The following is a 20449-nucleotide window of genomic DNA, read 5'->3' on the forward strand; positions in this document are numbered from 1 at the left end:
CTGGGTTGGGTTCTGCAGTGGTGACTGGCACACATTGGGAGTGGTAGGGAGGCCAACAGTAGGGGGAGCCAGAGCCAATGACAGCAGCCTGGACTGGTGGTAAATAGCAAGGTAGGTAGATGTGGTTTTACTGAGGGCAAATAATAATAATAATAATAATAATAATAATAATAATAATAATAATAATAATTTATTATTATTATTATTATTATTATTATTTTAAAGATTTTATTTGAGAATTTGTTAAAACATTACACAACATCTTCGAACCAATCCAAAAACATTCAGTTGCGTTTTACACGTATCAAAATTATAAAGTATCGAAAAGGGAGAGAAAGGGTAAGAGAGAAAGAGAAGGGCGTGGGGTGTGGGTGAGGAGAAGGGCATAGGACCAAGGGGGGAGGAGAAAGTAGACATATGGGCAAGGGATGGGGAAAAGAAAAAAGACCGAGAAAGCAGGGACGGGACAGGGTAAAGGTAGAAGAGGGAAAGGTAGTTAATACCCCACCCACCTGGCTGGGTTTCCCCAGCCACTCTGGCCTGCTTCCAACAGAAATATTAAAATACACTGATTTCTTAAAGATTAAAAGCTTCCCTAAACAGGGCTGCCTTCAGATGTCCTCTAAAAGTCTGGTAGTTGTTTTTCTTTTTGACATCTGGTGGGAGGGCGTTCCACAGGGCGGGTGCCACTACCGAGAAGGCCCTCTGCCTTGTTCCCTGTAGCTTTGCTTCTCGCAGTGAGGGAACCACCAGAAGGCCCTCGGCACTGGACCTCAGTGTCCGGGCAGAGCGATGGAGGTGGAGACGCTCCTTCAGGTATACTGGACCGAGGCTGTTTAGGGCTTTAAAGGTCAGCACCAACACTGACCTTTCACAACCAGCCCCATTCATCAACCTTCGCTGAGTGCCCGAGCCGGAATTTTTTGAATGGGGCTTCTGTGTCCAAAGCAACATAAGATGCAAGCCTGCTTGCACTCTGTTCTATGTTGGGGAACCTTAATTGTATTCTTCCTTTAAAAAAATAATAATTGTAGATTGGGGTGAGGGGCTGGTGGCATGAACTGTAAAATTGGCTTAAGTCATGGGGGCTGGGCTGGGAATTTGTGTCTCCTTTGGTTCTCAAGAGCCTTGCATTTCATGCAGTAAGAATGGATTCTGCAACTTGGAAAGCTATGCAGAGGAGAGTACAAGGCCTCCTTTAAGGTTGTGGCGCCCCGTTACTAACTCCGCCTTTCCCCCTTTTTTTGTTTTTAGGAAGCAGTGAAAACAGAGGCGACAGAGAATGAGCTTAGCCATGGGCTCGATTTTGGACTTGCCACCTTGCCCCCTACAGCATCCGTTTCTGCATTGGGGCTAAGGAGTAAGGATGGAGGCCCAGAACTTGGGTGGAACAGAGGACTCCACGGTGGTGGTGGTGGGGCCTCACTCTTACTATATATATATTTTTCTTTTTTTAAGAGGCGGATTTTATTGGACAGTTCTTGACTGCTGCTAGGCTGGAGATGCCCCACAGCGTGGCGATTTTGTGACAAGCGTGTGGATGTGAGGGTGTGTGTGTGTGTGTGTGTGTGTGTGTGTGTGTGTGCGAGGGTGTGTATATGTACAGATAGACATATAGACATATAGAACCTATAGCATTTAAAGGGTAGAGCTGTGACCTCGCTAACATCGCTGCCCCCTCCACCCAAGCCATTTTGATACCCTCCTCCTCCCTCTCCAGCTCATGTCTCTTGGATGTTTCGACCCACATTGGCTTCCCAAATTGGGGCACTGCCTTGAGATCACCACCACCTTTTCTTCCTGCTGCCTGTTCTTGTAAGCTTCTCATGTGTGCTTTCCAAGCCCAGCACGGAATAGAGAGCGAAAGCGAGAGAGCACATAGCCTTGCACCGTGTGTCATTCAGAGATGCTTAAATTTGGCCCTTGAAAGCTGAGTACGCCTTCCTTCTCTCTTTTGTGACTGCAAGTCACTTCTTGTCCCCCTCCCTCTACACCTGGCTGTGTCGGGTGTAGCCTGCTGTTCGGCTGTGCATCAAATAAGGGGAGAGGCGAGAGAATGGATGGTAGGGAAACTCAAGTGGCACGTAGGGGAGCTAGACGAGGTTAAGGTGGCAATTTCATTTGTGGGATGGGCTCAGTAGCCGTCTTCCCTTTCCACAGTGTGTTTCTGCTGCCCCTCCTTTCCCCATGTATAGATTCTGCAGCTACTGCTGGCCCCTTTACCATCTGTTCAGCTGCACCACCACTGGAGCACTTAGTGGTACAGGAGCTGTGCCTTAATGGCCTTTGGTGCATCCTTTCTCCATCCTCGCCTTGGGGAAAGCAGCCTCCCTGCCTGTTAGGAAGTCTCCCTGCCTGTTAGGAAGTGGCAGGAAAAGAAAGGGGATGTGCAGGAAATGCAAAGTTAACTTAAAAAACAAAACAAAACCCTACAAGCCCCCAACACACAAGCTGTAGAACCTTCCTATTTTCCCTGCCCCAGTATTGTTTAGGTGGAGGCTTTCTGGGGTGCCAAGCTGTGTCCCGCCAGCAAGAGGGTAGGGTGGGATTGTGTCAAAATGCCAACCTTGGTGGTGGTGGAGAGACTTCCAACTCCCCTTCGCAATTCCTAGAGTAACTTAACATACAGGAGGAGACTCCTGACGAGATGTGTAGCAAAAGCAGGTCAAACGGCTGCCAGGACTATTTTTGTATAAAATTTACCCTACGCTATATCACCTGCCCTAACAGAGCGGCAGATTTAAGTTATTGTTGCCAAAGAGATGTAAAGAGTTAACTTTTATCAAGGTTTCTTGGGGATGGGGTGGATAGGGTGGGGGAAAGGATTGGAAGGAGGGAACCAGGGGGGGGGAGAGAGAGCATCGTGGCTGCTTTCTTTTGTTTTTGGTTTAAATCTTTTATCAGTTTAAATCTTAGGATAATTGTGCAATTTGGATCGGAAAAAAAAGGAAAAGTAACGAGGGGGTCCACACTCGGGAGTTGTGGCCTTTTGGGGCTATAGACCAAACACAGATGCTGGAAATCAAGGGTGCAGGTAGTAGCTGCTAACAACCGTATTTCCTTTGTGAACCATTTCCAAATAGGGGCTAGAGGACAGCCATGACCACAGTAGCCCGAGACAGCAGCAAAACATGCTTTTCTTAAGAGGGCTTTTTGTTCTTTCACGTCTCTGGCTGTTTCTCTTGACATCAAGACCGATGACTCTTCTCTTCTTTTTAGCTCCACAAGGGGCATAATGCACTCCTAAGAGCAGGAGGAAAGCACTTGCTGGATCAGGCCAGTGGCCCATCTAGTCCAACACCCTGTTCTTACAGTGGCCAACTAGATGCCCATGGGAAGCCCATAGGGCAGGGCTTGAGTACAGCAGTGATCCCCCACTGGTTATACTGCATCTGATGGTGGAGCCAGGGCATAGCCATGGTGGCTAGTAAAGGTAAAGTGACCCCTGACCGTTAGGTCCAGTCGCGGATGACTCTGGGGTTGCAGCACTCATCTTGCTTTATTGGCTGAGAGAACTGGTGTACAGCTTCCGGGTCATGTGGTCAGCATGACTAAGCCGCTTCTGGTGAACCAGAGCAGCGCACGGAAACACCGTTTACCTTCCCACCAGAGTGGTACCTATTTATCTACTTGCACTTTGACGTGCTTTCGAACTGCTAGGTGGGCAGGAGCAGGGACCAAGCAACAGGAGCTCGCCCCGTCACAGGGATTCGAACCGCCGACCTTCTTATTGGCAAGCCCTAGGCTCTGTGGTTTAGAACACAGCGCGTCCCTATGGTGGCTAGTAGCCACCGATAACCCCAATCTCCATGAATTTAATCTCATCTTCTTTTAAAGCCATCCAGATTTGTGGCCGTCACTGCCCCTTGTGGGAGCAAGTGCCATAGTCTTTAACGCTGCTGTGAGACAAAGTACTTCTTTTTGTCTGTTCTGAATCTTGCAAAATTCAGCTTCATTCTCAAATTCTAGTATTATGAGAGGAGGGGAAAAACCTCTCCCTATCTGCTTTCTTCACACCATGCCCATGCATAATTTTACGTACCTCTTCTATTATATATCCTAGAATTGTAGAGTTGGAAGGGACCTTCGGGATCATCTAGTCCAAGCCCTCGTAATGCAGGAATATGCAGCTGCCCCATACGGGGATCGAACCTGCAACCTTGGCATGATCAGCACCATGCTGTAACCAGCTGAGCTACCCAAGCTGATCTAATATCTCACCTCTTGTTCATTCCCTACCCCCCCCCCACCAAAGCATTAATTTATATACACGCACAATTCCCCCACTATTCATCTTATCGGATGGTGCTCTTGGTTTCCAATAGAGGTGGGGGTGGCTTTAAGATCCCCCTTCTTCTCATCTCCTTCCAACCTACTCCCCACACACCAGTTTTAGCCAGCTGGGAATCAGTGAAGCTGCATTCTTAAGCAGAGTTATAAACTTTGGTGGAGCTTAACATTTTAAGTGAATAATACTTAAGAGTCCTGCTGATGGTTGCTTGATTCTTCACATTCTGGGCACCAGCCAGCACATCAAGAAGTGTGTTTGAAGCAATAGTTTTGTCTCTCCGTACCCTCCTTCCCCTGGAAGCCAGAATATTGTTATGTGTGTGGCATTCCTTGCTGGGAACTGTTGCTTACTTGGTCTTTGTGAGATCTGCTTTCCTTGTTGAAAGAGCTGCCGGGCATGGAAAGTTAGCCATGCTCTATTCACAGCCTCCTTGCATGCTGAGGTCAAATACACATATTTAGTCCCTCTTCTACTGCAGACCAGCATATACACGATGCTTGCAGTTATTTCCTTGCTGCTGCTGTAGTCCCTAAACACCAATGAATAGCCCTGGACTTAGGAAGTAGCAGTGTTCTTGTCCGGCTTTTCTTCACTAAAGTTTGCATTAAGCCTGGGTAGGTGACAGAGATAGCATTGCTGTTGACTCAGTTCCCTCTCCTTGTGACAACCAGAAAACTGCTGCTTAAGCTTGTTCTCCTGGTTGGGGCTGCCAGACTTCATGGCATTCACAGTCAGGTGTTTGCCGTTTGATCTTGCTCGAACAGCTGAATCTGTGATGCCACACACACGTCTGGCCTGTGTGGCACTGAAGCCAACTGGGAAGAGAACTCCGAAGGAAATCATGAACTGGAGGAGGAGCCAGAAAATAAGCAGTTCTAGCATTGATGCCTGGATATACCAGAGCAGGGGCAGCAGGTCTGACCCAGGAAGAACTGCAAAGACCACAGCAGCACATTTTCTTTCCTGCCCAGTTTCATTTGGCTGCTGCAACTCATTCCCCCGTGAGTTGTGCTTCACCAGCACATGCCTGTTCCCAGGAGCCAGAGAGGACAGAGTGCAAAAGGGACTTCTGCAACTTCTGTTTTCTGCATTTTGCCAAGTGATATCTGGCTTTGCTACATCAGCCACACACGGACAAGAGCTTCTACCCCTTCTTATTTGAGCAGAATGAGAAGCTGCTTCCAGTGGCTAAAAGTGGAAACCCAAAATGGGAACCTCAAGGCTGGGGGAAAAGGGTCCCTCTCCCACCCTGCAAAAAAGAAAGAGTGGTTTGTTAGCTGTTAACCTCTCCAACCAGAACGTCGCAGCTTCAAGAATCCAAGTCCGACCAAATCCTGCTGAATGAATGATTTCCAAAGCTGTAAAATGGCTGTGTCCCATGGCTTTGGGCGGATATTTATGCAAGATATCCATCTGTCTCCATATCAGAATGACAGTGTTCCCAGGAAGTAGCATCCACTTTGGATATGGTCCATCCTGGCACGAGTGCAGCTGTGAGCAGCTGGCGGGATTGCCATAGGGGCTCAGTGGAATTCTCTCTCTTTCCCCTCGTTGCTGCATCAGAGCACACTAGCCATTAACTAGAACAGGAGGAATCCAGGGCACTTCACAGTCCAGGAATTTGCACTAGAATTTGTTTGACAATGCAACAGAATTCCAGGTTGGACCCTGTGTTAGAGAACGAAGGTTTGATGCAGAAACAGAAGCAGCTTTTACCTCTTGTGCTGGATAACAGCCAGACCTCTGCAGTTCACGTGCATCTTGGAGGGGAACAGGAGGAGAGCTCTGTTAGGCTCCGTGGCAGTCTCTCTGCATGTGCACAGCTGTGCAGAGGGATCATGCCCTTCCCAGTTGCTCTTCATTTGGGCATGGAAGGAAGACAACTGAGAACCATGTATAAGCGGTTCTACTGGGTAGAGACACGAAGCCACTCAGGCAAAAGGGGACGGGGTGTACTTTTTGCCACACACTATGGCCAGGATTCCACTCTCTACCCAATAGTTACTCGGGCAAAAAAGAGAAGCAGGGAATGCCATGAATGTTAGTAATGTGCCCAAAACTACTGATGGACCAAGGATTTTGGCCTCTGTGGTTCCAGTCAATTCATTGTGGGTATAATTTGAGGTGGACCACGCACAAATTGCTCCAGTATCTTCTCACCACCTGCAAGCATTCCTGCTAGAGTTTTACCAGCAGAGCTGGAAGCAACCAACTGCCACCGTGCAAGATGTGTGGGAAGAACAAAAGAACTGTCATTGGTTACCCCTTCATCTTAATTTCTTTCTGGCTCAGGAATTATCCGGAGCTGGAGCCAACTGCAAGTGGGCAAGGTGGAGAAAGCCTGCTTTCTTACAGTGCCAGCTGCTTTGGTTTGCGAAGCATACATTTCTAGCACCTGTGCCAACATATATTGGTGGCTAGGAGCCAGGCTGTGCTATTTGCACCATTATAAAGTTGAGTTTGCTATAAAGCCAGCACAGTTGGGTTTCTGCATTTGGATTAGTGATGCTTCCGCACTATTGAGTTTATTCTGGAATGGCCATTCTTCGTCCACTCACTTTACAGGGCAATCACATGACATTGCAGTCAAATTATTCCCCTCTGCTCTTCTGCTTTTCACAATGTTTCTTTGATTTTGTTTTGGGAGAATCTGATGTAAGAAGAAATGGAACAGCAGCACAGGGTTAAGCCACCTTGGTGCTGCCCTTATGTTCCCGGCTCCCTCCTCCTCCTCCTCCTACGAGATCTGCTTTTGACATGTGCAGTGGGGCTCCCAGCAACTGAACCCTATTGCTTTACCTCAACTGGGGCATTCTTTCATTATTACCTTTTCAACCGGTGCCATTTGAGCGGTGTACATTTAAAAACAACAACAAAGCGTTTGAATGCCTTTTCACATTAAAATAAAATATTTGCACAACAGCGCTTCCGTGAAAAGAGCATTTTAGCCCAAATTTAAATGTTGGTGATAAAATTAAATACCGTTAAAGGGGTTCATTAGCTTCACTGTTAGCCGCCCACCCACATGGCTATGTTAAGCCCATTGTTGTGAATAGAGCATGGCAGGATGTACATGCACACATAGAATTGGGGGAAAGCCTGTTGCAATTCTGCATGTAGCACATGGCAAAAGGGTAATGACTGGGTAGCAATAATAGCCCACAGTCTGAAAGCACCGTTAGCTGTGCGGTCCTATCTATGCATGTCTACTCAGGGTAAGTCCCACTGCGTTCAGTAGGACTTACTCCCAGGTAAGTGTGTAAAGGATTGCTGCTTAAGAGTACATTATTTATCATGTGGCCTCTTATAGCATCAGGAATAACCAACATTTGTTTTTATTTAAACAGCTATCCTTCCATCCCTTGTGGCTTTTGAAGCCCCATCCATTCATACTACATGCATGGAAAGCAAGTAGGTTGTTGCCAAATGCAAGATTCTCCCTGGCACCATGGGAATGTGAGTTAAGTCTACTAACCATCCATCCACGCTGGTGTGCCTTTTCAAATTGCCCTTGCCACACCCTGGTGAGTACAACCAGGGCTTTATGTGTACTGCCATTCAGTGGAAACGTGTTTCGGTTTTTTTGTTTTTAAGGCCACAGAATACAATACTTGCTGCAGAATGTGGTTTCGTAAGAACCTCTTCTTTCACTTGGAAAGAAAAGCAAGTTTCTAGCCATTATGATTGCAAGAGGCTACTGGTTCCCTGGTGAGGTTGAGTTGCTGCTGCTGCTGCAAGGCTTCAAGAACCCCTTTCCCTGCCACGAAAGGGCAGGGAAGCAGAATACAGGCAGCATCAGGCAGATCTTGCAAATTTGCTTGATATATGTAATATATAGTCTATGTAGCTTGTCATACACAGCCCTCTTTCTATCAGTTTAGGGTGGAAGGTGACTGGTCCAGCTTACCATGAGGCTCGAGTTTCATTTTGGGCTTTATTGTGCTTCCCAACCTTATTGTTTCCTGGCCTCGGTTTTTCCAGTCTGTAAGTGTTAATGGGAGGCCGGTCCCAGCAGAGCTAATAGTTGGCAAACCAGGCTTACTGTGTAAGCTGTAGAGGCAGCTAAGGGTGACTCCCAAGTGCTTGTGATGGACTCCTTTGTTCTGCTCTTCCTGCCGAGCAACATTTGCTCCGAAGATCATCCACGGCCAATAGTGAGACAACACACACTTCTTACCATATTCCTACAAGGGCACCTTGCATATTTATTTATTTATTTAAGTTCCGTTTAAATTGTTTCTTTTTCTTTTTTTTTAAAAAAAACACCTCTTAAGCTGTTTACATAAAATACAAAACGTATGTTGAAAGTTATGATCGGTAAAAGTCAGGAACGAGAAGTAAGGATTACCAGAAGTGGAGGGGAAAGGTACCATTTCCAGTGTTCAGGGTTTCTGTGCTTATGCCACTCTATAGGACCAGCAGCAGAATAAATTATGCAAAGTAAACAAATTGTGAAAATTTGCACGATTTATATAGGATGCAGAATTTACCTCTCTTTTTTTTTACAGTATTTTAAAGCGTGTCGTGCATGGACTGCCTTAGTGAGCAAGGAGGGCATAGCAAGAGACCTTCACCCAGATGCTTGTAAAACAGAATGAGCCTGCTGACACTTTACAGCAGTTTTAATTTCAGCATTTGTCCAGCCTCCCCTTCCTCTGTGAGAAGCAGATGTGGCTCAGAACAGATTTATTTATTTTTTACTATGAGAGAGCAGTGCTTAAGTGCCTACAGACCAAGCACATGAGGCCATGAAACCTCTTTACTTTTGAGGAAGCTGCCTACCACCAATGCTGACTTTGGGTGATGGAAATACTGTAAAACAGCATTTGCTCCAGAGCTGTGCAGCTTTTCTTTTTCTAACCCCCTGAGACAGGTTAATCTAGACCAGGTATCCCCAAACTTCGGCCCTCCAGGTGTTTTAGACTACAATTCCCATCTTCCCCGACCACTGGTCCTGTTAGCTAGGGATCATGCGAGTTGTAGGCCAAAACATCTGGAGGGCTGCAGTTTGGGGGTGCCTGATCTAGATGCAATATCCAGAGCAAAAGTCAGTAGTGGGCAGAAGACTACAAAAAAAACCCAACCAACCAGTCCCTTTATCCACATGGGTGCAATATGCCTCTTATGTAATGAGAAGAGTAGCTTTCGTTCCAACAGGGCTGAGTGCTGTTATTCTCCAACTGGGAGAAATTTGAATTGGAGGAACAGCAGCCACGGGTAGAAATGGTATTCCTCCCAGCATTGAGGTACAAAACTCCAGGCGATTCCACGAGGAAAGGTAGGCTTTATAGACTGCTGAACATGACTGGCATCTAGGCAGTGCTATTTGCATGGGCCCCATTTTCACCTGATAAACTCTGTATAATTACTCCACATTTCCCGCCGTAGGCAGCTGTCAGGCACGGCACGGGTGCAACTGGGCATACACAGCTTGCGGTGGTGGTATTAACATGGGCTGTTTTTGAGTGGGGTTTCTATCCGTTACACTTTGGTTCCTTCCACATTCGGTGAAATGGGAGAGTAGAAGATTCACAGGCACAATGAGTTCCGCGGAGCGCAGCATTGAGGATGGGAGTGTTGCTAAGTGGCTATAGCGCAGTTTGGCCTCCAAGCCGCGTTCCTTTTTTCACTGCATTTGAACAAGAAACGCTTAAGGGTGTGTGTGTGGTCTATAGCATCAAAATGCATTCAGCACCTGAGAAGCCGCATGAAGACAGAGCTAGAGAGCTATGTTTTTGATTGTGCTGGTTTTTGTTTTTTTTTTTAAAGAAGAGAGAGAGGCTATTTACAGTGTATATTTTATTGATACGGGTCATAATTGCTGTATTTTTTATCAGTGCTGATTTCCATACAGCTCCCAGCATGTGTGTCAAATACCATTGGTCCAATAATAATAACACTAAAAATAAAACATTTTTAAAATAAGCCATCTTCTGCCTGCTCTCATCATAACATCTATTGTGCATTGAAGCCAGCATAATTTATTGGGGTTTTCATAGGTTAAGCCAGAGGCTGTGATAGTGGGAGCAGATGAGCCTACCTTGCGACACGCACTCAGGGCTGGCTACCTGCTCCTTTCTGAAGCCTCAGGAAGCAAACTCAGAGGTTCAGGAAAATCTGTACCTGCTGGATTTCTGACTCTCGTTAAAGGAACAAGTGTTGTGCCAGAGGTGCCAATATTCATGAGAGTGTCTGTTAGTCACTTCCTGTTCTAGAGTTCTATACTCCACTGCTCTTGTGGATGGTGACAAGCACCACTTTACAGCTGCAGTCAATCCCTACCTTAAGCCAGCAAGGGGGCTGTGTGAGTGTGAGCACATAGAGCCTTTTCAAATACTTCCTAGTGCCCTACCTGAACGTTATTTAGTAGCACAGGAGGATGGCTGGGAAGGGAGCACAAAGGTGGAGGTTTTTGCTATTGTGGGCTTGTTTTTTAAGCAGCTTCTAGAGCAGGCATGCCCAAACTTCGGCCCTCCAGATGTTTTAGACTACAATTCCCATCTTCTCCGACCAATGGTCCTGTTAGCTAGGGATCATGGGAGTTGTAGGCCAAAACAGCTGGAGGGCCGCAGTTTGGGGGTGCCTGATCTAGAGCAAACTGGTGAAGCTTGCAGGTCATGTGACATGACACATATCCACAGCTTGCTTCCTAGGCAATGTTTTACCCCCATTGCTTCTGCATCTTACAGGAGGGATAGTGGTGCCCTAATTAGTACAGGGGGCCTTGTTATTGATTTGCTAGCGAGGAGCAGGCTAAACCACCAGATTCCTATCAGTTTTGTACCTAGGCCTGGCCTGTTGTTAATCTGATGTTGAGTACAACCTCTTGAAGCACTACTTTCATCGCATGCCCCAGTGTGGGTTTTTTTTGGGGGGGGGGGAGAAGAGGTTGTATCCTTGTTATCTAGCTTATAGTACAAATTCTTCCAATACAAACAAGTCCACCTCTTCCTTAATTTTAATTCATGAAATAAAGGGTCAAGGGTAATGGGCACAGTATTGCGGGGTGGGTGTGGGTGGGAGAGGTGTTTGAAAGAACCCCTCAGTCTCCTGCAGTTGAAATAAGTGTTTAATTTACAGAAATGCTAAACGCTTCACAAATGCAATTCGGTTAGTCTGTAGCAGCAAGAAAGGAAGGAAAGAAGTGCTGCGCCTCCTTTGAAGACCCAGCTGCTGAGAGGCCACATAGCACATTTTACCTGGAGCATTAAATGGCTTCCACACTGCATTTCTGAGAGACAACTCCTGAGCACTAATGCCCATACCCCCCAACTCCCGGATAGAAAAATCCGGGATCAGCAGTGGCGCGGCACCGGAAGTCGCTTCTACACGGAGGCGTGGCGCCGGAAGTCGCTTCTACGCATGTCCAGACATGTGCAGAAGTGACTTCCGGTGCCGGGCTGCCCATGTCTGCATGTCTGGGCCCCAGAAATTGCTTCTGCGCATGTCCAGACATGCACAGACAGCCAGGAGCCGGGACATGGCCGCCGGCAGGAGCTTTACGGGATATTATCAATTCGGGATAACAGCGGGAAACGGTAACAAAATATGGGGGTTTCCCGTGATAAACGGGAGACTTAGCTATGCTAATGCATGTGTGGCTACATCAGCAATGACAGGCGTGCACTAGCCTTCAAGCTGGAGCAAAAGAGAAGAGAGATGGGGGCTTGCCAGCGGTAAGTATTCATGAAGGTCGCCTACGTAATCTTGTAGGTAGGTACTTCCACTAGCCCTTTCAGTGTTCCACAAGGAGCTGAAGTGTTTGGTACCTTCTATTCATTTTTGCTACGAGCCAGTATTTCCTTCTGTTCTGGGTGGCAGTGGTGGTTGCTGATGTAGACAGATAAATTTGATACCACAAGCAGTTGCTCAGTGTCCCTGTTCCAGCGCGAAATGTTGGCAAGTCACAGGGCACTTCTGGATCGAAACATGCCGATCGTATGGTTGTTCCTTATTCTCAAAAACACGTTAAACATGCCCATCTCTGAGTTGCTTACATTTTAACTGGAGATTTACAGCCCTTCCTTTTCTCATGCAACACTAGTACTTTGTCCCTTAGGCACATAATGGTGTTCAAAAGCCTTGAGTTCACATGGTGTGCCTTTGCACAGAGGGTCAGAGGGCATGTTAAGCTAGGAAACCTAGAGGAGATTGAAGTCCAAGATGCCCGCATCTTGGTCACTTCTGCCAGAACATTACTCTGCAAACTGCGCTGCACTCCTGCAACCATTACTACATTGGGATGGGATACTTTCTACCCTTGTTGCTGGCTTGAGACAAGTGTGAATAAAGAGCTAGAAATAACAATATAATAATAATAATAATATAATCTGGCTAGAGTCTCTTCATCTAAGTAGAATTTGACCTTTCTGCATAGTATGGCTCTGTGCCATTTCTCAAAATATAAAGCTCTGGCTGAGAAACCTCATCACACTCCTGTGGACAAAGCCCTGAGGTAATTATTAAGCGCAAGAGAGAGAAAGAGAGAAATATATTTCAGAGGGAGGAAGGGCAGGATACACTCAGACACACTGGCTGCAACACAGGACCTGCTCATATAAGTAAGGAGCGGCCTAGAATTACAGCTGTTGGCCAAGGCCGGCATTTGCCAGATTACCTGTCCCAAACAGGAACAAACAATAATTGGTCTGTACTTAAAATAACATTATGCCTGTACAAAAATAAAGGTTGTTGAGACATGTATGGAAGCACATCATGAGCATCAGTAAAAATGCAAGCAATGGTGCCTTTCCACGTAGAATACTAGCGAGATCTCAGCCCCTCTAAATGTGAGGCTGGCACTGTGGGTGCCATTTATTTATTTATCTATTTAAGACACTAATATAAAAGTGAGGGCACAGAGTCTAATCCTCAAACCTTCTCAATTTGCATGCGTGTTTTTATCTGAGAACCAAATGATGCAAGGCAGCTCTGTGATTCTTCAACTTGAATCCACATGTGGCTGCTTTTTGTCCCCTAATGCTGCTTATTATTATTATTATTATTATTATTATTATTATTATTATTAAAGAGTACTGGCAAGAGTTAAGGAGAGGGCCCGTTTAACCGTTCTTTGGTAAACGTTTGCCTACTCAAACACACCAAGCTGCTTTCCCATGCATGGAGGAAAGAGATACAAGGCCCCTGGCTCATCTTCTCACCCAGCTTCCAAGAGAAGCTCCTGCTAGTCAGTCCTTCCTTCCTTCCTTCCTTCCTTCCTTCCTTCCTTCCTTCCTTCCTTCCTTCCTTCCTTCCTTCCTTCCTTCCACTACAAGAGGTGCTAAGGTGCCCAAGTTATCTCGTGGTAGCTTTAGGGATGAGAGACAGCTGCCACTTCCCAGCATGGATGGCTGGATTACCTTTCATTAGAAGACAGATTGCGGATGAACTCCAGTCTAAGAATAAGCAAGAGGAAACTTGGCCAGGAATGATGAATGCGCATCAGAAGCCAATCCTGTGACCTCGGGAGTGATCTGCAAGTTGACTGCTGCTGTTAGGGGAGACAGTAGCACAGATCCCTCCTTTCCAGTTTGGAAGTGCACGCTAACATCACCCTGCAGGGATAGCCATGCAACACTGAGTGCTGTGCATTGAAGCTTTTGGGAACTTTGATCCCTCCAGCTCAACAGCATATGCAAAAGCTTCTTATGAAAATATTCTAACATTCACATTGTAAGGCAGGAGCAGCTAGCCTGTGGTTCTCCAGGTATTTCTGGGCTACAAGTCCCATAATCCCTGACCACTGACCCTGATGGCTGGAGCCAACAAACCTAGGGAGTCCAACAAGCCTAGAGGGCCACAACTTAGCCACCCCTGTAGTTAAGGCAAATGCAAGGGCATCTTAAAAAGAAAAGCAGACTATAAAGAGCAGCAAAAAGAGGAACTCTGCAAGGTCCTGGTTCACTGCCCAGAGTAATACTAATGGCATTGACCTGCAGTACCAAACTGGGGCCAGGCTGCCTAAGCCGTCTCCTTCCTGTGGCATGGACACTGAAACACTGCACCAGGCAGGATGTGTAGAGAAGAAGTCCACTGGAAGAGGAGTTCAGGGCAGAAAGAGGGGTGGGCAGGAGAGAGAGAGATAAGCTAGCTTTGTTAACTGTTAGGGTTCTCCCCCAGCCTAGTTAATTAGCAAGTTGTTCTAGTGATAAGGGGCTGTTGCTCACTGAAAAGCAACTCAAAAGGGTGTTTCCCTACTTGATGCACCATCACCATAGCCATGTGCACACAACATGAAAAATGCATACATAACCATTTGACTATGATCAGGCACAGGATGGCTGCCTTGTGAATTTCGACCTGCCTTTTACTTCCTTCCATACTTGCAGCGATCTGGACTGGTCATGAAAATTAAAAGGATAACTAGAGGGGACAGCTTTTGGAGTCTGGCTGTACTAAGTTTAGGGAGAGTGGTCTACCCAGTGAAAGCACAGCACAAATCAAAAGAGGGATGTATAGCCAATGAGTCTTCCGTCCATATAATGCGCTGCTCTGGCTGTAGAGCTGTGGTACAGACTTGCAGCTGCTAGCAGCCGCTGTCTGGTGACACCGGGCAGTGCTAATGCTTTTACTGACAACCACTGAAGTCCAGAGGCTCAGTTTATTCAAATCCACATGTTCTGATTGTGCCAAGAGACCTCCACAAGAAATTAACTGAGAAATAAGATAATTGCAAAACAGAATGTCTCGTCCTGCTCATACTAGCTTTCCTAGCTTATTCACCCTTAGGAGGTTTCAAACGTAAGTCTATAACAGAACAGACTACATGGCCTGGTTCATAGTTCTATCTCTCCATTCACAACAGAGACATCATGTACTCTTTGAGGTACTTATCACTCCAAAGGCCAAGGTATATCTTCTAAAGACAAAAATAAAGAAAACGAGTGCGCCAACTTCTGCTTCTCAAGCAGGGGGCTGAGATTCAGTCTAACTACAAAAATAAAGAGTTGTGGAAAGATAGACATGTGCTTTACAAGGACACCACAGAAATGCCACACAGGTGGAACTCAAATAAAAAGGTGCGAGGTACCCGCCGTCGCCCAATATCCCTGGAGATCAGCTGATGAGAGGAGCGGAACGATCGTTCGTCACCGTTGGTTTGAGTTGGACATTGGCAAAAGGATTCCTGCAGAGAGAAAGCAAAGCTCAGCTTTAGTGGGAAGAATTTTAGGGACCAATTGGCCTGCACCCAATGAGACAACAGAAAGAATGAGAGATGCAACAAGGACGACAAGGACGCCTGCACAGTGCACACTAGAAACACAGTTCCTGCTGAAAAATCAAGACAGCATCAATTTTGGACAAAAACCTTTTAACTACTTGGAAGGTATCTTTGCCCTAGATGGCCAAATCTTAATGGCAAAGCATTTCAACGTTGGCATTCAATTCTATTTAAAACTGGGAGTGGAAATCGTCGTGAAAGCGATTAGGAACAAGGACACATGGATAGACACGGGTTTGTCTTGTGCAGAAAGCAACACACACACATACACAACCAATGAGCACTTGCAACATCTCTAAAGTGGAAGCTCCCCTAAGTTGCAACAGAAAAGATCTTTTGAGAGTTTAGGATATAAAAAGAGCCTGTCTGCTGGCCATCGCCACATCTTGCGCTAGAGAATTCCCTAGTTTTAACTCTGCTGGGTGAAGAAGTACCGGTACGTAAGGTTGCTGTGGAGATTCCACACAAAAAAGAATCCCTCTCTCCCGATAGTAAATCATCTTTGCCGGACCCGTAAAATGCAAGAGTAATTACCATATGTACTGGGGCCATGCATTGGGTCATTATACTCTTGGTTCACGTTCACAATATGTTTGCTTCAGCCAATGTGGTCATTACTCTTGCATGTTGCAGCTGGCTGGGGTGTGATTAAGCCCCAATTACTTCGTCGGCGGCATTTCCATGGCAATTGCAACAAGCTCCTGCAGGAAAAAGGCAAGCTGCCAACAGTCCGTAGAATAGAGACGGCCAAGAAAAATACTACGAGTCCCTTCAAGATTCAAGCTGGTATGAAGAGTCCCAATGATTAAAATATTAAACACCACCCCCCCCCTCAAAAAAAATTGGTGGACTCTTCCACAACTGTTTCTGATGTTCAGGCATGAGTGCCAGTCCACTTGTAGCCGATAAGGCACTATTCAAGGGATATCATCAAGCTTTAGGGAAGCTCAAACTAGGGGGGGGGAATTGCTTAAGGCGGAAACATACCAACGAGGACCAAGTATGCTGCTCACTGATCACAAAAGACTAGCAGTTGCAGTGGAGCAAACAGAACCACGTAGGGAGGGGGAATGGAACAGGCCACGGCTGACAGACTGGAACCCTGAATAGGAGTGCCCTCCCCCCCGGCACCATTTCATTGCAAGTCCTGTTTGTTCTTCCACAAATCCAAGCCACCTGTAAACAGAGTTTCCATTTTAAGCATGCCTTTTTGCACTTAAGGGGGCATGACTATCCGTCACTCAGTTTGGGCAAGGTTAGGCGCAGAAAGGTCTACACCCTTGTGACCGGGTTACTTTTCACTGGCCAAACCAGTGGAGGAATTTGCTCCAGGACTGCACCGCTGCTTTCTAGGTTCTCCCGAGCAACTGGACTATTTTCAGATTATGCTGCTCTTACTTCTCCCTCCGCACCCGTGCCTCCCTCCTGCAGGCAAAAAGTCACATTTTGTTGATATTTACGCCACACCCACGTGCACAGCATTGCTTCCTCCAGAACATCTTGCATCAATTTGGGGCAAGCTGCTGCTCTCCAAATACTCGCTAACACGTAACTATTGTGAGCCTGCCACACTCTCAGGTGCAGGCTGCTCCACCACAGACAAATCTAGAGCCTGACTTAGTGTCGCCGGGTGGGTGTGAGGGAGGCCTTTCCAGCCAATAACTAACTGCATTCCTGAACTATCTTGGCACAGAGAGATCTGAGGGGGCGTCGCTTCAGCTGCTCTCCAACAGGCAACAATTTGCAGAGCGTGGTTCGGCAGCATAGAAATGGTGCTTGAAGTTTGTCCAAACCGGCTGGGTTTTGAGCCAGGAAGAACAAATTTCAGATCCTGCAGCCTTCCCTCTGAAGACAGCAGTCTTTAAGACATAACATCCCATGTTAGACATTGGTAGCACACAACATTCACACACAAAAACAACCAACTCCCTTTTATCGAAGTAATGCCTTTCTGCTCCAGAGTTCATGCAGTGTCTTCTTGTCCCTCCCCAATCCAGTGTGGTCTCAACATACAGGCAGGTGGGATACGCTTGAAAGTCGAGTGCTTATTTACACTTGCCATTTCTGTGTCGCTGCTTGGGATTGAAGGGCTGTTTCTTGCAGTTTTAGGCGATGGAGCATTGTTGGAAATCTCTCCCCAGACCTGAACAGGGAGCCATTAACACATAGCTTCCCACATCCAAGAAAATCAATGGCACTTCCAAACTGCCCTCGGGTGATTCCTCTTAGGGGAAGTAAATAAAATTAATTCATGCTGCTTCCACTGTTGCAAGGGTCTGAGAAACGAAGGCGCTTGTTTTGTCCTAACACTTACCATATTTAGCCGAGAGCCGTTTGCCTGGCTTAAGGAGAACTGCCATAGAACTATGAAATGCCATTTCTACACAGTTACGGTCACAACTGCAGGGGGAAAAAGGCTGACTGAAAGCAATTATTGCTGAACGGATCAAGTTATGGCCACATGTTGAAAGGAAACAGGTGGCACAAAACTGGCCAGATGTTAAGACCACATTGCCTGCTATTTCTAAAAGAGAAATAAAGCAAAATACAGACTGGTGCTTATTGTAATAGGCAGGCAATTTCTTCAAGGTGAGGGGGAACCATTCTTTTGCCTAGTTCTGTTGATGAATTTTGGATTGCCAATGCCTGTTATTTGTCTTGATTTTTATATCTCTCTCTCACCCAGCCCTCTGCTGTTGTCACAACTGTCCTAAAGAGGCACCCCATATTTTTGTGCCATGATTTCCCCGTGGTATTACTGCACTGTAAACATACAGGTAGATACAACATCAACGTACATTATATTCCAGATTCAGAATGCTTCATGGCAAAGGGTGGAACATCTGGCCCACCTGATGTTGTTAAACTGCAACTCCCACCATGCCTGACTACTGGCCATGGTGGCTGGAGGCAACAGGAGTTCGGAGTCCAGCAACATCTGGGTTAGCCACCCCTTCCCAATATACAGGTAGGCAGAATCCTCCTTCACAAGAACCCATTGGGTTATGAACCATTTCTACCTTGAATGCATTTACATTCCTTTGAGCTTCAAAGTTTACAATTCTCAGTGACTGTCATGTCCATGTTGCAGGCAAAAGTCAAGAATGCTGCAACTTCTGCAAAGGCCACGTTTGAAGGCTAGCTCTGGGCCCTAGCTTGCCATCAGACTTAAAAACACACTGTTCCCTCTTCTTCCCAATGTTAAGAGTGCTCTGAGGGATATGTCAGTCACAATGGTAGGGGGAACTCTCCCAAGGGTTTGGGTACACAGACATTTGGCAAGTATGAACGCTCAAATTAGGGCAGTGGTCCTCAACCTTGGGCCTCCAGATGTTTTGAGACTACAATTCCCATCATCCCTGACCACTGGTCCTACTAGCTAGGGATCATGGGAGTTGTAGGCCAAAAACATCTGGAGGCCCAAGGTTGAGGACCAAGGAATTAGGGCACCCAAACCAGATAGATCAGCTTTGAACCACCTGTTAAATGAGATGCAAGATAGAATTCACCTTTTTGCTAAGTCTGTCACAGTAGAGAGAAAGTGTGTTGCATCACACAATACCCACAAAAAAGAGGAGCTCGGCATCCCCACAGTATGCACAAAACCAATATACAACGTACTTGAGATACCAGCGTTACAAGCTGGCTCATGTACAGTTGATTCAAGGAGAGCATGCTGAGAAAAGACAGGAACCCGTCTATTTTATGGTGAACTAACTGCCTTGTGGTTTAAAATTTAAGGCATGCTTCAAAAACTAACGGGTGTATATTTTGCTTTAAAAAAAAAAGAGGACTGGGCAATGGTTTCATAAAGGGGGAATAGGCATGTATGGCAATGGCTTAATCTTATCTAGAATTACAAACTGGTAGCCAATATTGCACCAGGGGTTTAAACTCATGCTTGACCAACGCTTCTTAGAAGGGCCTTGGACAGAGAAATTAGCTTTGTTTCCCAAAGAGATAATAATAGTGACCTATTTCAATGTTATTGTCCAAATGAATGAGGAGTGCAAAATAATGTTATCCACTCACATTACCAGATTATTGATAAATAATAATGGTAACAGATGGTCTTGCCCTAACAGAATATTCTCAAGAGTATATTCTGGAGATACCGTTAGCACAACATCAAGATTAGGTTTTGATGCTCACACAGCAAAACACCAGTTTAGGGCACTTGTGATTCTCAAAAAAATCAATTGCACCTCCAAATAGGAATCTAATGGCTTTAGCAACTTCCACAAGTTTCTAGTGGATGGGAAGATCTACAAACCAGAATCACTGAAGAGAGAAGGCATTTTTTAGGCAGTGCTGGATCAAATCCTTTAGAGCAGGCATCCCCCAAACTTCGGCCCTCCACATGTTTTGGACTACAATTCCCATCACCCCTGACCACTGGTCCTGTTAGCTAGGGATCATGGGAGTTGTAGGCCAAAACATCTGGAGGGCCATAGTTTGGGGATGCCTGCTTTAGAGGCTCTAAGTACTTAAAAGATTTTGGAGCCCCCACATGTATCTAATTCAAAATATAAACAATAATAAAACAACAGGTTTGTTATAATGGTTCCACAGGTACTTTTGATAGAGCAAGACTTGTTCTCCATTGCTCCAAGGCGCTGAGCTAAAATCCAATGGTTAGAAATTAGGAGGAAAAACAGATTTTGGCTAATCATTGGAAGAAACTTGCTAACAGCAGAAGCTGTTCAATAGAACAGATTGTATTGCTGAAGGTATTTAACCAGAGATGCTGTAACTGAACCCTGCATTGCAGATCCTGAACGCAGCAGAGTTTATACTGAACGGCCTCATGGGTCCCTTCCAGTTCAATGATTTTGTGTCCTGTCATCACACCTAAGTACAAAAAGCTAAGGCAGCAGCCCCAAACCCCAGTCTGAAAAAGAGAGGGGAAAACTAGGCACCCTAATCCAGGTATGGAT

At 46.1% G+C, this 20449-nt stretch overlaps 2 protein-coding genes across 10 annotated transcripts in view; one reads left to right on the forward strand and one right to left on the reverse strand.

The window, feature by feature from the left end:
* Positions 1-10052, forward strand: part of LMTK1 (lemur tail kinase 1) — a 91974-nt gene extending 81922 nt beyond the window's left edge. For all 7 annotated transcript variants that reach the window (XM_035104126.3, XM_088663008.1, XM_088663009.1 and 4 more), the window contains one exon: positions 1255-10052. In XM_035104126.3, coding sequence (XP_034960017.3) covers positions 1255-1286 — 32 coding nt within the window. In that variant the 3' untranslated portion in view covers positions 1287-10052. The remainder of the gene's footprint in view (positions 1-1254) is intronic.
* Positions 10053-10075: 23 nt separating this feature from the next.
* BAIAP2 (BAR/IMD domain containing adaptor protein 2) overlaps positions 10076-20449 on the reverse strand; it is a 137247-nt gene continuing 126873 nt past the window's right edge. For all 3 annotated transcript variants that reach the window (XM_088663014.1, XM_088663016.1, XM_088663019.1), the window contains one exon: positions 10076-15416. In XM_088663014.1, the coding sequence (XP_088519140.1) occupies positions 15347-15416 (70 nt within the window). In that variant the 3' untranslated portion in view covers positions 10076-15346. The remainder of the gene's footprint in view (positions 15417-20449) is intronic.

The sequence above is a fragment of the Zootoca vivipara genome, chromosome 2 (assembly GCF_965207765.1).
Source record: "Zootoca vivipara chromosome 2, rZooViv2.hap1.1, whole genome shotgun sequence".
Classification (NCBI taxonomy): Eukaryota; Metazoa; Chordata; class Lepidosauria; order Squamata; family Lacertidae; genus Zootoca; species Zootoca vivipara.